Source organism: Cynocephalus volans, chromosome 10 (genome assembly GCF_027409185.1).
Source record: "Cynocephalus volans isolate mCynVol1 chromosome 10, mCynVol1.pri, whole genome shotgun sequence".
Lineage (NCBI taxonomy): Eukaryota > Metazoa > Chordata > Mammalia > Dermoptera > Cynocephalidae > Cynocephalus > Cynocephalus volans.
In genome coordinates, this window is record NC_084469.1 from 46,989,059 (window position 1) to 47,006,893 (window position 17,835).

Here is a 17,835-nt window from a genome sequence, read left to right on the forward strand (position 1 = left end):
TCTTTTTTAAGGTGTTAATCTCTCTGTAAATTTCCTCCTTCATATCCTGGATTTTTTTTTCTCATTTCATTATGTCGTCTAACATAGTCTTCTCATATCTCAGTGAGTCTTCTTAAATTGTTGCTTGGAATTCCTTTTCAGTCATTTCAAGGGTTTCCTGTTCTATAGGGTCTGGTATTTGAGAATTACTACATTCTTTTCGTGTTATAGTTTCTTGGGTTTTTGTACTTCTAGCATCTCTATGTTGATGTCTGGTCATCTGGTAGAGCAGTTGCTTCATCTGTGACCCTGGAGTGGGCTTTGAGGGGAGAGATGACCTCTTTTTCCAGGCTCCACTGGTGATTCTCCTTGTATCAGTGCAGTCAAGTGGCCAGCAGGCTGCCTGCACAGTGGCTGTGGCTGCTGCTGTGGTGTTAAGCCACTTTTTTGGCAGCTGTGGCTGTGGCAGTGGCTGTAGTGGGCCACCTGCACAGAAGTGGTGTTTTCAGCATGCTCTCTTGCCTGCTTTTGGGCAGAGGGTACTGTCCTCAGCTGCTTGCCTAGGACCCTGGCCATGCTCTCTTACCTGCTTCTGGACAGAGGGGGCTGTGGCCCATGGTTCCTTCTAGAAAAGTTAAGTTTGAGATGGTGATCAGACATCCAAATGAAGATGTCTACCGGAGAGTGGGATGTTCAGGTCTGTGTTCCAGGAGAAGGGGTGGTCCCTCTGTATACAGCTGACCTATGAAGCCACAAGCAGGACAGGGTCAAGCCCAAGGACTGAGCCCTAGGGCACCTACTAAGAGGGCAGGAGAAAAGGAGGAGTCATGGTGAGTCAGGAGGAGTCCCAGACAGTTCCACTGGCCAAGGGAACAAGTAAGGAGGAGGGAGGCCTGACACATGGCTGCTGCTGACTGACCGAAAGCATCGAGCTGTTGTAGTGACTTGAGCTCCAGTGTATGCATCAATGTACAGCACACTCATCACACCTCATTACCTCCCTGGCTGTTCTTGAGTGTATGTTTTTCCATGTGAATTTTGGAATCAGATTGTCTAGTTGGCTTATTCAGATCCTATTAAATCTAATATCTGTCTCTATAATAGTGTTTATGTCTTTCCCACAGAAACGGCCCACCAGTCAGAGCAGTGGTACTCTTGGAGGGGGACTTGGCAATGTCTGGACCGAGTTTCAATGGTCACCACTGTGGGGAAGATGCTTCTGGCACCTGGGGTGGAGGCCAAGGATGCTGCTAACCATCCTGCAATGTGCAAGACAGCCCTGTAACAGGGAAGTATCTGGTCCAAAGTGTTAATGGTAGCACATCTGAAAAACCTAGCTTTAGATGGCTACCAAATGGCTTTCTGCCAAGGCCCTTCTCTACCTGTTCCTGTTCTGTTGCTGAGTGCTGGGCTATTTCGTGGGACTCAACCTTCTAAAGTGCTCTAGAATATTTTTTTTTTTTTAAAAGATGACCGGTAAGGGGATCTTAACCCTTGACTTGATTAACCATGCTCCCTGAAGTGAGCAAACTGGCCATCCCTATATAGGAATCTGAACCCACGGCCTTGGTGTTATCAACACCACACTCTCCCAAGTGAGGCACGGGCTGGTCCAAGAATATTCTTAAAATATAGACAACGGATGGTACTATGGACATTTTATTTTCTCATCTGGCGAGTATCTGACTCCTTCCTGTATTTGGGTGGCACCTTTGGTGGTATCCAAGGTGTCCAGCAACAATACAGAAGCTGAACAAGCTGGACACTCGCTTTCCCAGCTTTTGCGACAGTTGGAGCTGGTGTCACGCTCCCCAGCAGATGCCCCCAGGCAGAAGCACTCTGGCAGGAGTGGGTCCAGAGGCTTCCCTCTGCCTGAGCAAGTTCCAAAGGGCTTGAGCTGCAGGACTGGTTGGCGGCAGCAGGAATTTCCTCAGCAGCCCACTCTGAAGCAAGGTTTTGGGCCCTGCTGCTGGCTGGCCAGCACTAAGCCCTGTCTTCCTAACAATTCTGTGGGCTTTTACATCCCTTTTCATCAATCCCTGTTACTTTTAGCATTTAATATCAGCTTCTGTTGCTTGCAACCGAGAGTCCTGGGTGTGCAGATTCTCACCCCAAACACCAAGCACAGCAAGACGCTGTGGCACACTGCGATGATGAGGGACATCCTGCATTGCGAGCTTTCTTTGTTACCAGTCTGTGTATAGGAGGCTGTGATTTGCACCCCTGGTATAAACAAACGGTGGAACTGAATTTTAGAAAAAGGCTTTAAGACAGACACATACTTATTTTGCCTTAATTTTGGTTCTTTGGTGGTAAAATGGCTTAGCGATGATTACTAACAAAGGTTTTGACAAAACTCATGGACTCTGTGTTCAAGCCCAGCATCTGGCATATGGCAGGACTCCAGCACAGAACTACTGGGAAGGGAGGGAAGGGGGGCAGGAGAGACTTGCAGTGAAATCGTCTCCTCCTGTGAAAGTGGAACCACGTGGATTCCTTGCTGGGTAAGGAGGCCGTCCTCACACTTGTTCTCACTGTGCACAGCCTTAAAGCTTTCTCCCCGCCCGCCGGGCAGCATGCGGTCAGGCTCAGGTTTGGTTTTCCTGCATTTCAGGTGGATTCGCTCTGCCAGGCGGCCCCTGGGGTGCCATCTCCTCCACCTCGACAGAACACTTGGCTTCCTCCTGTCCTGACTGGTTCCCATTTCTGTGCCAGCACCTGGTCCTGCCAGTCATAAATGGGGCAGGCAGAGGGGTTGCACTGACGGGAAAGCCGCCGTCCTGGGGGGAAGAGGCCCCAGTGTTGTGCCAGGAAGCGCAGGGATCGCGCCGAGGGTCCGGGGACGCCGCCTGCCGCAGCTGCAGCGCCATCCTCAGGGTGTCCAGAGGGGCCTGCCGGCTGTCACTGCACAGAGCTAGCAGGGGGCGTGGGCTGTGCTTTGTGGGCAGGGCTCTTCTGTCTTCAGAAGCGGGGAGCATAATGTCTAGAGCAATTCAATGTATGCTAAGTACTTATATTTTAGTCTGGTTTACAGGGAAAAAAAATACGCATATATATAATGCATTTAATCCGGTTTTAGCAGATCCTGTTGGCTGCCTACCCTACAGTCATTCTCCCCTTCTTTGGTGACAGGACCCCAGTTTTTAGGTATTTGGTGGCAAGAACCAGATGATAAACCGTAATTGGTCTTTTCCAGGGATAGATCTAGAATTTGTGAGACACAAAGCTTCCACAATTGGGGGGCAGGGGAAACTTTTTCTAAAAGAAAGATTTTAAATTTAGTGAATACAAAATTAGGTATTTATAACCAAAAAATGTACAACAATTTACAAATTTTAATAAGCTAGCAAATGCCACTAATGTAAGTCCACATAAATATTGTAACCTTTGTATTAACGGGAGGTTAACAGTAACTTTTCTTCCTATATTTTTGGCTCTTTTCTCTCTGATCATCTCTTCTTAAGACATGGGTTCCACGTATTTTCTATAGAGAGGAGAGACAGGTAATTCAGTCTTTTCTCCAGCACGCTTTATCTAAGCTTTGTTATGCAGAGCGTAGGAACGGTTTCTTGGCTTCCCAGCCTGCTGTCGGTAATGCAGAGCCCTAGAGCTGTTGTCAAATCTCTCAAAGCTTGTCCGGCTCGTCCCAGACGCAGGCTGCACACGCTGCAGTCCCCGGTTTCCCTGCACCTCCATTCCCAGCCCCATGTACTCGGGCATGACGGAGCGCACAGAGGAGCAGCTGCACAGCCACCGTGAGAACAGCTTCACGGCTTTTACCAAGAAGCGACCACAGGAACACAGTGCGGGGCACCTCCCAGGGCCTTGGCAGGGGCGAGCAGCGAAGCGTCCTGGAGCTCAAACTTCCGTAGCATCCTGGCAAGTCTGCCCCAGGTCTGGGCCCATCCAGGCAGCCCCATGTCCTGACAGCGGCTTCTGCCAGCGGACGAGGGCGGGCCCGGGGTGGCTGGGAGGGGCAGGGACAGCCTGCTGCCCTTGGACTTCTGGATGTGGTCGGGAGCACACGGCCACGGCCGCCTTTCTGCACTCCTGAGAGAAAAGCCAGAGAATGTCAGGGAGGCCACCCCCAAACCAGGACAGTGCTATGCGGCTTAATGGATCGGCTTTCTGGGTCTCCCGTGTGTGAGGTGATGAAATGTCTTCCTTGTCTAAGCCGCTTTGTTGGACGTTCTGAGTCGAAGCTGAAGACACCGTCACTGCTGCGTACCACAGAGCGGAAAGGACCTCACCTCAAGGAAGTCACGATGCACCTCTCGTCTCAGCCTTGCCACCTGACACGCCACTCAGCGCGTGTCCCCACAAGTGGACAAGGCCCGGCGGCCTTCACGGCTCCTGCATGCCTGCCTCGATGTGCATTTTCACCGCGGCCCACTTTTAGCTGAACCCCTACTTCTTTGAATTTCTTTCGAAAAACTAAAATCCTTCGTGACTACTTTCCCAAAACTATGAGCTGGAAGAGCCAGAATTTCTTAAGCAGTTTTCAGCCTCACCAAAGTCCTCCGCGGGGCCACGCGGCACGCCCGGGAAGCGGGCTCTGCAGGCCCTTTGGCTCTCGGGGGCACTGCTGCTCCCACCCTCCACCACACGCTCTGCCTCGGGGACTCGTCACCTCACCAAGCGGCTGGAATGACAGAGGGACTGGCGCATGGAGACGGGAGCAGCCTCTGCCCCGTGCTGCCCTCCTGCGTCCCTCACCGGGGAGCATCCCGTTAGCTCCTTTATCGGGGTGGGAAAGGCAAAGGGCAAAAATAAAGTGAGTCGACAAGTCACAGCCTGCGTCCCCCAGATGCAGCCAGCCACCGGCCTGGAGCTCATTAGAATGAAAGGCTAACTTCCCGCCCCCTGAGCGTGTCTGTCGCTGCTGATGCAGATGACCACAGCCCGGGAGGACTCGGCGGCTCTGCAGGCTGCGCGGCTTCGCTGTTGGAGCGCAGCCCTATGACACCAGGGATCCCTAGATGGGCCACCGGGAAAACGAAATGACCTCTGTAAGGAACTGGGAGACACTCCCAACAGCATGAGGGAGGGCAGGACGGGAGGGGATCTTCAGAAGTGCAGCTTGGACAGTCCGAGTTGGATGAGCGTCTTGTCTCCATTGCTGGTTGTGAAAGACGGCGAGAAGGGATGGGCAGCGCTAGGGGACTCAGACAAATGCGACTGCCTCCCAGTGAGTGCACGTCCCGCTGGAAGCCCACCCACCACAGGGAGGTCCAGTTCCTGGCGGCCCCTCATCCGGGGTTACTTGCTGTCACCAAATTGAGCCCCTTTTATGTCCACAGAAGCTGATCACAGTTTCCACTGCAGAACCACAAGCTCTGGCTCAAAGTCAACACAGGGGAGATGTCCTCAACTGCTGGGGAGGCACACAAATCCTTTTTCAACTACTGTACATTCTGACGAAGCATTTTCATATGACAGCAATGACGACAATGGCAGCTGTGATCAAAGTATCTCAACACTACACCGTTCATACGATAACATCTCTCAGAAGAAAGGCTCAGGTCAAAAGCTCTTGGAATTTTCCAGATCCTCAGGTGTATCCATTAGCATTGCCATAAACCAAAACAAGTAATTCCCCTAACGGTCAACCTCTAATCCAACAAAACTTCACTTATACCGCAAACAGGAGTCAAGATTCAGAGACTAACTGATACATAAATCAAAGCAGACGTAAAAGAAGTCTTGACTCAACAAACAAGATACACAAAAGGATGTACAATCGATACAAGTGAGGAATTAGTCTGAAAGCAAACAAACACAACCTCAAGTGATGTGAAATAAATATCAGCCTTGGGGTCCCCTGATTCTCTATTAGAGATTTCCAGTTCCCATTCCAGTCTAACAAGAAAACAGATAAAGCAATCTCCTCTGACGTTTCTAGAAACACCTTGCACCTTACCCACCAGCCATCTCTGAGGTAACAGGAGCTCCTTGGGAGAAGTCTGTGTTTAGCAAACACAGAGCAAAGAGCCAGCGTGAGGACGGGCTGTCTCAGTGCCACACAGTGCAGCTCTCCAGGGCAGGCCCAGTCCCTGCCACAGACTCCAGGCTCGGGTGTGCTCTGCTCCCCTCAGCACAGCCGGGCAGGTTGGGGGACGTGCAAGGGAAACTTGAGGGATCCTGACTCTCCCGGATGAAGAATTTCTTAGGGAAGCAAGACAGTGTGGCTTTACTTCAGATCCCCATGGATTAAAAGAAACACCAGTAACAATTACCTGACTCCTAAAAAATAGATTTGTGGAAAAGGTCTAAGTTACTCCCCTAATTGATCAGTGGTTCATGACCAATTTCTTGGTCCAAAGACTAACTCACTCAAGTAATAATTGTGCACCTTGGCTTGATAGGGGTGAGAAAGGAAATAAAAATCTGTTCTCCCACCTAACCCTTTGCTTTCCTAATTCTCTAATTGACATCCGGGACCGAGCAGGTGCGGGGAAGGCGGAGGCACACGCAGTCGTCAGTGAGTACGTGCGACTGACGGGGTTGGGCTGAAGCACCCACCTTCTCATCTGTAACGTGTACACTCCTAGATCTTTCAAAGAGGGCACTTATTCCATACACTTGAGGCCATGGAAGGGGTCCCACCTATCGTCCTGTGGCCTCAGAGGCCCGATCCCCCTCACGGTCTACATTCCTTGTTGGACTTGAGCGCGCAGCCCTTGAAGGAGCTCTCCAGCCAGTTTTCGTGACCTTGGGGCTTCCATGCCAAGGTCGTCCCATCTGTATAATGTACGGTCAAGAAAGGCGACGATCTCACGGGTTATCTCATCAGAATGCGCCATCTGCAATAAGGACAGAGAGAAGGCAAATTAACTCACTTTCCAGACAGGTACGTCCCTTTGGGCGGCGGGCTAATGGTCACCATGCTGTCCAGCATCCCACCAGAGCCTCAGTGACGCACCAAGGGCCCCTGTGTTGTTCTCGAGGTGATTAGTGAGGCCAGTCCTCACAGGCTGGCTCCACAGGGAGCAGGGCCGTCTCCTACCACACTCCCCACATGGCATCGAGGGTCGGCTGCCGACGGCCTCGGCTCTGCAGACAAGTGCTGCCCGGACAGAAGGGGTTCCAGAATGGCCGTCACAAGCCTGGGGATGATTTACGTGGGAAGTGAGAGTGAATGGACGTGCCCAGCCGAGTCTGTGCAAAGGCTCACACGCACACAAGCACGGGAAAGTGCCACCTGTTTTCACACAGCCTCATATATGGCATTCCTTGGCTAGCAAGCTGGGGCCACTTGTGTTTTAATAGGCATCTAAGGTTTTAACACCTGATTCTTGCAGAGAAGCAGGCGTTGTCAATTCAGCTGAATAAAGCCTCCAGACATTCTCACTTGAGGTGCCCATAACTATTTTCCTAAGAACTTCAGCTGAGAAAAAAGGAAGGGGTGAGAATCTCACAAGTTAGCTGTGCAAAGAATTTACTGTGGTTTTTACACACATTTAGCAGCATTAAGAAGGCCTAAGTTTATGGAAAAGTAATGCACACATTCGTTCTGTGTGTGTCAGTTTACATGGAGTCACACACAGGTGTTCGTCGTGGCAGCCACAGTCCGCTTCCCCTTCATCTCCGCGCTGGCCCGTCTGATAGGGTGGCCAACCACCCTGGTTTTCGGGGGACCACCCGGGTTTTAGAACTTACAGTCTCACAGGCCAGGAAATGCCTCAGCCTGGGCCTCCTGCCCTCTGACCGGCAGCACAGGGAAAGACTGGCCCAGCGTGTGCTGCGTGCGTGGCAGCGTGCGACGTGGGGCCACCTCGCGATCGCTCTCCTCGCCACCCACTGGAGAAAGCAGGGCTTGGAGGGTGCCCAGTCCAAAGCAAAACAGTCCTGCTGGGGCGGAGCTTCAGAGTGGCCTTTGGTGTGTCACTGTCGCTTGGCTTTTACTCAGAGACCACAGGCACTCTGTCCTTCATGGGGGAGCCATTGTGAGCCTCCCTTGTTTACTGGCTAGACCTCTGGTTGGGAAAGACTTCCATGATCACAGGGGCTGCTCCGGGCTGAAGCAGGGCCGATGGTCACTCCCCTTGCCCCGTGCCCTTCCATTCCATGGTCACACACATACCTGCCCACTGTGGCCACAGCCCGCACAGAGCGTTAAATTCATTTTGAGGTTGAGGACTACAGGACTGAGCTCTAGGTTTCAGATTCTTGCTCATGTAGTGCCATGTGCCGTGGTCCAGAGAGAGAAAAGTGTGAATGTGGGGCAGGCAGGAGGCCTGCAGACACGATTGCTGCCCCGAGCACCTGTCACAGCATGGCAAGGGCAGCAGAGGCAGCAGGACAGTGTGCAGAAGCGCAGGGCCTGAGGACCACGAGCCACAGCACTTGGCAGACCACGGCCAGCAGAAGCGAATGCAGCAGTGCCTGAGGGAGCTGCCCACAGGTGCCCCGAGATGGGAGCCCAGACTGGCCCGGGTTCAGAGTGAGGCCGCCCAGCAGAGGCAGGATGTGGCAGGACCTGAGGGTAGGTAGAGCCATGAGGGTTCAGCAGAGATGGTGGCCTATGCCCCTGGGGGCCACACTGTCCTCATTCTCCAAGGCTGGGTGGCTGGAGGGAGGGCAGAGACCAGGCCCCAGACCCTGCAAGTCTACATTAAAGCTGCAGTGGGCTGGGTCCTGAAGGTGGTCAAGCCTGGGCCACTGGAAGAGAAAGGCTGTCCCACCAATACCACCACCAGGCCACCAACCACTCCCAGGCCTAGCAGACCTGGCCCAGGGCTCATTCTGGGGTCCTCACAGCACAGAGAACAATGGTCATGGGAAAGGGCCAGGGCCATGCACGGTGGCCATACTGAGGGCCACTACCCCGGCCACTGTGCAAAGCTTCCTGCCGGGCAGTCTGGGGTGTTCATCGAGACTGTTTCAAGTTGTCCAAAGGATAGCACGGGGAGATGCTTTTGTGTGCCAGGCTCTGAGGTGCCCTGGTGGCTAGCACCCAGCTGCCACAAAGCCAGCCAGGAAAGCAGCACTGGCATGTCTCCTGCAGCGGGCTTCTCCTCCACACCTGCTGCCGCCGGGCTGAGGTGCAGGTAGACGAGGAAGCACTGGTGTGTCCGCACGCCTGCAGTCGCAGGTCCAGGTCCATAGCACTAGTGCACGGCTGGGACTGAACTGCCGGTGGGAGTGGGCGTCTTCATCCCCCAAACAAACACTCCACACCCACTGAACACTAACTCCCCATCCCCCCTCCCCCAACCCCTGCTAAACGATTCTACTTTTTCTGAGCTTGACTATTCCAGGTACCTCATGAGGGAGGAACCACACAATACTTATTTGTGCTCGTGTCTGGCTTATTTCACTTGGCATAATTCTTCAAGGTCCATCCATGTTGTAGCATGTGCCAGAACGTCCTTCCTGTTTAAGGCGAATGACATTCTGTTGTACGTGCACACCACGTTCTGTCACCTATCCATTTGTTGATAAGCAGTCGGGTGGTTTCCACCCTCTGGCTGTTGTGAGTGGCGCTGCTGTGCACACCGGGTCCGAGTGTCTGTGCGACACTCGCTTCAGCTCCTGTGCGTGTGGAACGCTAGGAGTGCAGTGCGTCACATGGCAGTTCTGTTTAATTTTTTGAGGAACCACTGAACTCTTCCCCAGCGGCTGCATCATTTCAACGTTCCCAGCTAGAAACGTACAGGTGTTCCAGTTTCTTTACATCCTCACCAACAATTTCTTTTCCAATTTTTTAACAAGAGCCGTCCTAATGGGTGTGAAGTGGTGCCTCACTGGGGTTTTGATTGGCCTTTCCCTGATGCCTAGTGATGCCAAGTACCTTTTCATGTACTTATTGGCCGTTTGTACGTCTTCTTTGAAGAAATGTCTGTTCAAGTCCTTTACCCATTTTTAAATTGGATTGTTTATCTTTTTGTTGTTGAGTTATAAGAATTCTTTATAGATTCTGGATGCTAATCCCTTACCAGATATACACTATTCCCAAATATTTTCTCCCATTCTGTGAATTGTCTTTTCACTTTCTTGGTGGTGTCCTTTGATGCATTAAAGTTTTTAATTTTCATAAAGTCCAGTGTATCTATTTTCTCTTCTGTTGCCTGTGTCTTTGGTGTCACATTCAAGAAGCCACTGCCACACTGACTGTCATGTACTCACTTTTGACATGGACCCTTCTTTACTCCTCAGGTTGGCTGGGCTTTGGAAAAGATTTCTTTGTAATTCATCAAATTTTTAAAAATCAACAAACAAAATTCTTTGAATTGCCGCACTGAGCAGTTCTTTGGCTGCTTTATGAGTACATTGTCATTGAAGCCCCCCACAACAAGGACAGCAGGACATGTAATTGAAAGCATCGTGCACAGTGGGCCCTGGCAGCAGGCATGTGACGTGGGAGATGGCACCTCCTTCCTGCGACTCTCTTCTCCATGACATGGAAGTGCTGCAGGGGGCAGGCTCCAGGGTCCGCCCCAGCTGTCAGCCCCACTGACTGTTTATTCACGTTGGGGCAGTACGTGGCACACGTACTCTTCAAAGGCCAGGAGCCTCAGGGGTATAAACCCTTGTTTACCTGGAGTGTCACTGAGAACTGGGAGAGAGGGAGACTTACACAGGTGACAGCTTCCCGGGCGATTGTGTGGCCTCCAGGAGCCCAGAGCAGGAAGTGGAGGAGGAGGAGCCTGATGAGCTGGTGATGCACAGGCAGCCTGGGCTCTGCAGCTGTGTGCTCCCCAGCTGCCACCTGCAGGTCCCTGGATGAGAGGGTGGCACTTGTTAACAGCTTCCGGAGGCGGCTGAGCACAGCCCCCACCTCCACCTGGGGAGGAGATTGGAAAGAGATTAGGAAAGAGTCCAGACACATGTGCTTCCAGGGTTTACTCAGTGCTGTGATGCCACCTCCAGAAACAGAAGAGAGACAGGGCGGCCTGTCTGAGGTCAAGCCAATCCACACAGCCCAAACGGCATAACGGAAACTTCTAGATTGACTTTCTTCTTGCTCACCAAGCAGCCAGGAACTGACCTTTTTTTGTATGAAAGGAAACAGACAATACCACTCAGCAGAATGTAGTCAGATTTTAATATTGTGGAAAAGAGAACAAAAGGCTCTGTGAAGACTCGCTCCCTACCACAGCCACAAATGAGCTGATGCCCTGTCCGTGCAGTGGGACCTGTGTGAGCCCACCTCTGATGAGCGTGCAAGTCTGCCTCCTGCCACCTGGGACATGCACACACAGACACATGCACGCACATGCACACACGCACATGCACAGGCACACACACACACATGCACACGCACAGACACATGCACATACATACAGAGACACACGCATGCACCCACATGCACATACATACAGAGACACACGCATGCACCCACATGCACACACACACACATGCACACGCACACAACACATGCACGCACACACACACAGACACGTGCACACACGCACACACACATAGATGCACACACACGCACAGACAGACATGCATGCACATGCACACACATGCACGTCCCATTTGTTTTGTTTTGGACACTGGAACAGCCTGTTCATGCATGTTTAAAGCAAAAGTGGAGGTCACAAGTTTGTGGAATCCACATTATATAGTTGTTAAAAGTCTGTGGGTTGTTTTTGCATAAAAAATATTTATTTCATGCTGAGACTCCTGCTTCTACAAGAATGGCACATCAAGCTGTGATGTGGAAAACAAAGCAAAAACTGAAAGCCACAGATCCACAAGGCTGCATGGAACTCCTGATCAGCTACGTTCCATCATTTCTGAAAGAATACTTAGGCCTATTCTGAGAACTCCCATGACCAATTTTATGGATTTTTCTGTGAGTTGTTTTTTTCCCTGGAGGCGAAGGCCTGTTCAATGAAGTCTGTCATAAACTCCAGTACACTAGCGTGTTGTGTGAGCTCTTCTGACACGACATGAGGGCGTGAGAACCTGCACCCCAGGGCTCTTCCACAGAGAAGGGCCATGTCCCAGAGGGTGGGGCGGCACGCTCTCCCCCTGGCTGCTCCTGGCCCCGCGGCCTGCCCACCTTGTGCTGTCAACGGGAGCCTGTGCCTTTCTATCCATGTTCTTCTTGACAGGCATTTGGTTTCCTGTCCTTGCCCACTAATCCCTAAGACTCGGTCTTTCCCTCCCGTGTGTCCCAGACTGTCCTTCCTTTCAAATGCCTTCCACATCCACCAGCTTCCTCTTCTGCGTCCACAACTTTAAATGCTTGCTACATGTTTCAGGAACAGACAGAAGTTTTCTGTTCTTCTCTTTTTAAAGTATTATTTTTCCATCCTGCATTATAAAAATGTATATATGCTCACTATGAAAAATTTGAAAAGAGAAAAAGAAAACAATTTAAATGATTTACAATTCTGCCATCCAAAGAGACTCATTGTTAATAACGAGGTCTATAGCCTTCCTGTCTTTTTTTATGCACTGAGAACACACCACTCACTGTAATGTTTTGTATCTTACATTTTTCTCTTCACAGTGTAAGTTGCAATTCACTGTAATAAGCAATTCACCATATCTATAGAATATGTAATAAGCAATAGTAATAAGCAATTCACCATATCTATAGAATATGTTTTTCAAAAACATGATTTTTCATGGCAGCATGCTATTCTGTGGTTAGGATATATCACTATTTATTTAGCCAATAGCATTACTATTTAAAGTTTAGGCCATTTCCAATTTTTGCAATTATAAGCAATGCTGTGATGAATATTCTTCTACATAAATCTTTGTATGGATCTGTTTCCTTAGGATAATTACGAGAAGTAGAATGGCAGAGTTAAAGGATATGACCCTTGCCTAATTCTTCAGGGTATAGAAACTTAAGACTCTTTTGTTTTTATCATAATTGATACAGTTAGAGAAAGGAAATGGGTGCCAGCCAGCCGGGAGCGTGGCCTTCACCTGTGCACACGTCCAGCAGCTCCTGTGCCTCCAGGACGGCCAGCAGAGGCAAGTGGGTGGCCGCCGCACACCGGCCGGGGCTAGGCGGCTAGCTGCCGTCCACCTGTGCCTTTTAAGTATGGCAAAGGCAGAGGTATTGTCAGGCTCCATCAAATCTCATGATAATCGTGCTTTCTGACACCGCTCACAGTTTGTTTCTCAAGTCACCCAGCAGATCATCATGGGATTAAAGCTCACAAAACCCAGGGAGCAAGAGGTGGCATTATCAGCTGAACCAGGATGCCAGTTTAACATCTCCCCGGACGTCACACACACCAGCGCCCTGGGTCAGGCTCCAAGGAGGAAGGGGCTCTGGAATCACTAAAAGGACGCTCTGGCTTCAATCACCAGGCAGAAGCTGCCTCCGCTGGAATAGCTGGGAAGTAAGTGAGCATAAGGTACTCAGCTACCCTGCATGGATCAACCCACTTTTATCCAAGAGGCCTAAGTATCCCCCGAGTAAGAACTAGGCATAGGTTTTATTAAAAAGAGAGAGAGAGAGAGAGAGAGAGAGAGAGAGAGAGAGAGAGAGAGAGAGAGAGGCAAAGTTAACTAGTAAAAGATGTGCCAGTGCAGAACCTTCTAAAAACTAAACCTCATGGAACAGTTTATTTCTCTATACTTCAAAAGTGAATCTGTCTTTGTCAGTACCTATGAGCGACATGGATTTAACATATACCCACCAACCCAGCTTACGGAGAACCAAACACGAAATGCACATGGAACAGCTTTAGAAATCACGAGCAATTCATACATCTTAATTACTGTTAAAAATAAGATCATGAAAAGCATAAACTAGGATTTTCCTTAATTGGTTTAATGTGATATTTCAAAGGAGAAGAAATAGAAGGCATTTTCAGTCAGATAGCAATCCTCAAATTCATATGTAAATTATGATAATTTCTCAAAAATTTTTTATTTTTGATTGAAAATAAGTTATCACTTAACTTCATCTTTTTAACATCCCAGACTCTTTTCCTTCCTTCCCCTGCCATGCATGCCTTTAAACAAATAAAATACACAAACATCTGTACTAGTCTCTACTTTTTTTCAAATAACAGAAAATATAAACCAAGTAGGAGCATCACTCCATATATAATGAAATCTGTTCCCTCTAATTATTAAAATTAGCAAAAGGCACTGGAAGTTGAAGTTCTAAAAACCAGCAAATAAATGTTTGCAAGGGAGGTATCAGTGCCTTTAATCAAAGCATTGCTTTCTGTAATTATTATATTCCACATAAAATAACAACTGTCTTTGCCACAGTTACCCAGTCCTGTACTTAGCTGCTCTGTTATTTAGGAAATGACCAAGTCCTTTTTCAGAAGCAAAGTGGTTAATATCATGCGGTTACTTTAGTGAGAGGCTGAAGCAGAGCTGGTAAAGTGAGGATCTGCTGCATGGTCCAAGAAAGCAGTAAGTTAAGATGGAAGCAAACCACTCGCCTGCTGCAGAGACCGCGAGGAACAGGCTGGAGAGCCATGGCCTCTGCAGGGCACCCCTGGAGGACAGAGACCCTGGGGCCAGGGGCATCTGAAGGTGAGGGCAGACTGAGAGCAGATCTAGCCACCTGGAGGAAGAAGGGCTGTGCTGCCCAGGAGAATGGCACGGTAGTGTCTTGTCTCCAGTCACCCTGCGCAGGCAGGAGGTCTCCGGCTGCCAGCCCAGCCCACGTCACATAGTGGACGTCTGTGTATTACTGTGCCATGGGCCGTGTGTGCTCTGCACCTAGGTGTTGGGGACTCAGTGAGGGGCAGACCCACTAGACAGCCACTGTGTGCAGGATCCTCCCAGCTCCCAGGCCCCACCCTGAACACGCATACGCAAGGGCCTGCCACCCACCATGGTGTGTGCCCTCTGCTGGCTCCCATCGCACGGGCTGTAGTAGAACGCCAGGAACGCCAGCAGGGAGGCAGGGGGCTCTGCCTCCGCCCGCAGCAACTGCTCAGCTGCCAGGTCAGCCCAGCCTCCGAAGTGAGCCACCAAGAACCAGCTGTCAAAGTGACCGCCACAGCACCTGGAAGAAGCCAAGGCACATGGCAGTGGGCTCTGCACCTCCTCCTGCTTTTTGTTCGTTAAAGTTTGTCAACAGCCGGCTTCAACTGTACTTATCCACTGAAGTACAACCTGCAAGGAATATAAGCTAGAGGCACACAATGTCTGAACCACTCAGAACCCATCACAGGACATGCAAAGGGACGCCTCAAAATCCCGTGTGCTCGGAAGACGTCAGACACTTAAGTCTTTACATCCAGGTACCGTAAGCAAGCACATGCTTTGACAAAGGAAGATTCTGGCCCACAACCCACAGGGACGATACAGGATGAGCTGCAGACATGGTCACCCAGGCAGCTCCAGAGCCACAGATGGGGGAGGCTCCGCAGGTCCAGATGGAGACCAGAGGAGACTGTTGGCTCCCCCCGTGGTGAGGAAGGGGTGGGAAGTGGGACACAGGCAGAAATGGGCTGTTCCCTTTCTGACAAGGCACAAGGTCCGGTCGGCGTGTGGACAAGTACGAGTGTTTGACGAGCTGTGGGTTGTAGTCCTTCCTGGCACTGTGCATACACCCATGCTGGAAGTTAAAGCTTTGCAAAGCTACCCTCTTCCCACACGAACCGGGAGTTGAGATCCTTGCTTATAGGGTACTCTGCTCAAGGAAGGACCTTTCAGTTCTGCACAGTGACAGTCTCGGCAGTTTAACATCTCCCCTGTAGAACATGGAGCAGGACTGGCCCGAGACTGAGATGGAGGGGGACCTTCTTTCTGACCAGGTGAAGTGACAAGTGCTCCGGACCCTCTGCAGTGTCTTAGTGGGACCTGGCTCCACCTTCCTCTGCCTGGTCCGTGGAATTCCCAAGCTCTAAGTACTGTCCTCGCTTCCCCAGGCATTGCTTTCTCCTGAGAACAAGTGATTTAACCAAGAGGAAAGGATGGACGGTGGGAGTGGCAGTCCTCGCTGTCCTGCCTGTCCCCAGGAGAGGGAGAGGACTCATCCAGCAGGCCAGAGCTGATGCTCGGGCCATGCTGGTGGCGGGGTTAGGACGTCTCGGAAAGGCAGGGGCTCCTGTGTGTCTGCTTCTGCCCAGGTTGGTGGCGCCTGGGTCAGGGCTCAAGGCCCACTGTTTTCCCTGTCCCCCACCAGTGACTGTGTGTGTGGTGGTCCCTGTGGCCGATGGAGAAGTGCCTAAGCTGCTGGACACCCCTCCCTGCAGGCGGACCCCAAGGTCTAAGTTAAGGTAGGACCCCGTGAGGTTTTGGGTCTAAGTCCTGGAACAGAGACAACCAGAAAGGGAGTGTGGGGGGGACAGGGGTGCAGGCATTACATGGCCATGACTGAGCCCTGAGTGGCTGCCAGTGCCTTTTCTGTCTAATGTCTATGAGTGATCTCCCCGATGCAGGCAGGAGCGAGTGACAGGCACCCAGACCTGCCCATACGATGGACCCAGCAGCATCAACCGTCGGGTGTGTCGGCCCCGCAACGAGAGTGCAGAGCAGTTCAAGAGGAAAAGGAAGTTCAAGAGGAACAGGTAAGACAGTCTTGGGAGGCTGGTGCAGACGATGAATAAAATACGAATTTTACTCTAAAAGCAAGAAAGAGAAAGCCAAAGAGTATTATGTTACAAGGAATTCGGCAATGCCGACATGTGAATGTGTTTAGGAACATAACACATATGGAGAGTACCTAATACCATCACATTAGAAACTGATTTATGTTAGAGCAGATTTTCTAATTTTAGGGAGATATTTATTAAAGAGGAAGAAAAGCAAACATCTAATATTCCTTCCTCCTGTGCAGGAGAAGTTTAGGATTTCCTTCCCTAGAGTGCTAAAGAGAAGATTAGGGGACCCACAGCGACCTTTCCGTCCTGCATGCCAGAGGTCCCAGCGTGCAGACAGTGCATTTTCCCGCGTCTCTTCCTCGTCTTGTTATGCTTGCATATTTCAAAACCTAAGAGCAGACACTGCATAGGACAGCATCTGTCTGTGCAGGTGTCTGCACGTGCCTGCCTGCTTGCTGTGACCTGCTCCAGGCACCTGTGCGGCTCCACGTTTCCTCTGCTGTTCCTCAGCGAGGGTGCTTACCTGCGAGGCGATGGCCCTGGTCCAGGAAGGCTGTCAGCCCTGCTCGGAGGGAAGGTGTGGGTCAAGGGAAACCCCACGTGGACACAGGAGGGCTCAGTGTGTGCTCACCCATGAGTCTGGTCTTCAACTTCTTCTCTGAGCAGCTCAGAAATGTGCTGCAGTGCTTGGTGCTGGTGTCCCTGCGGGATGTCTGTGGGTGGAGAGAGAAGCCAGAGGGGAATGAACAGAAGGAAAAACCATTAGGAACCATCTGCAGCAATGACCAGAGTTTGGGGGAAATGCCCATTTTTCTGGTTCGTGGAACCATCCCCCATTCTCACGCTCTTCGCAGCCAGTCCGTCCTTCCTACATCAGTGTCCCACAGAGGTGAGCCTCAGAGAGTCTGTAACTCGGGTGTGAGGAAGAAGAGAAAGACTTACAAGCAGCCCACCCTGGGACTGGGAAATGCCACATTGTGGATGCCACAGGTTTTTTCTTTTCTACGTACCCGCCCTTTCCTCTATCACTAATAATTTGTGATTTCAAAATACATGGAGACCATAATAAAATAGCCAACGAGAAATTAGGCATGGGTGGCCCAGCCATTTTTCTATGGCTCTGACAAATTCAGAGTATGATTTCAGGTTTATAGTAAAGAAACGGCCAGAAAAAAAAAAAAAAAACGCATGGGCATGACACAAGCAAGCGTCTCTTTTGAGTGTTTTTCTGGTTTCGTGACTGTCCTATGGTTTTGAGTGCCCCTTAGCACGCGTGTGCAGTTCTAGGCAACACGTGGAAACGTTGTTATGCAAGGACAGTTTCTGCGCCCAAACACGCGAGGAGAGACCACCACTTCCCCAC

The 17,835-nt window shown here is 50.7% G+C and overlaps 1 protein-coding gene across 1 annotated transcript in view; it reads right to left on the reverse strand.

The window, feature by feature from the left end:
- Positions 1-6,507: 6,507 nt before the first annotated feature.
- FANCC (FA complementation group C) overlaps positions 6,508-17,835 on the reverse strand; it is a 201,729-nt gene continuing 190,401 nt past the window's right edge. Inside the window, exons 12-15 of the mRNA XM_063112402.1 lie at positions 17,104-17,185; positions 14,755-14,929; positions 10,559-10,765; positions 6,508-6,782 (exon numbers count right to left, since the gene is read on the reverse strand). Of these exons, the coding sequence (XP_062968472.1) occupies positions 6,627-6,782; positions 10,559-10,765; positions 14,755-14,929; positions 17,104-17,185 (620 nt within the window). The 3' untranslated portion in view covers positions 6,508-6,626. The remainder of the gene's footprint in view (positions 6,783-10,558; positions 10,766-14,754; positions 14,930-17,103; positions 17,186-17,835) is intronic.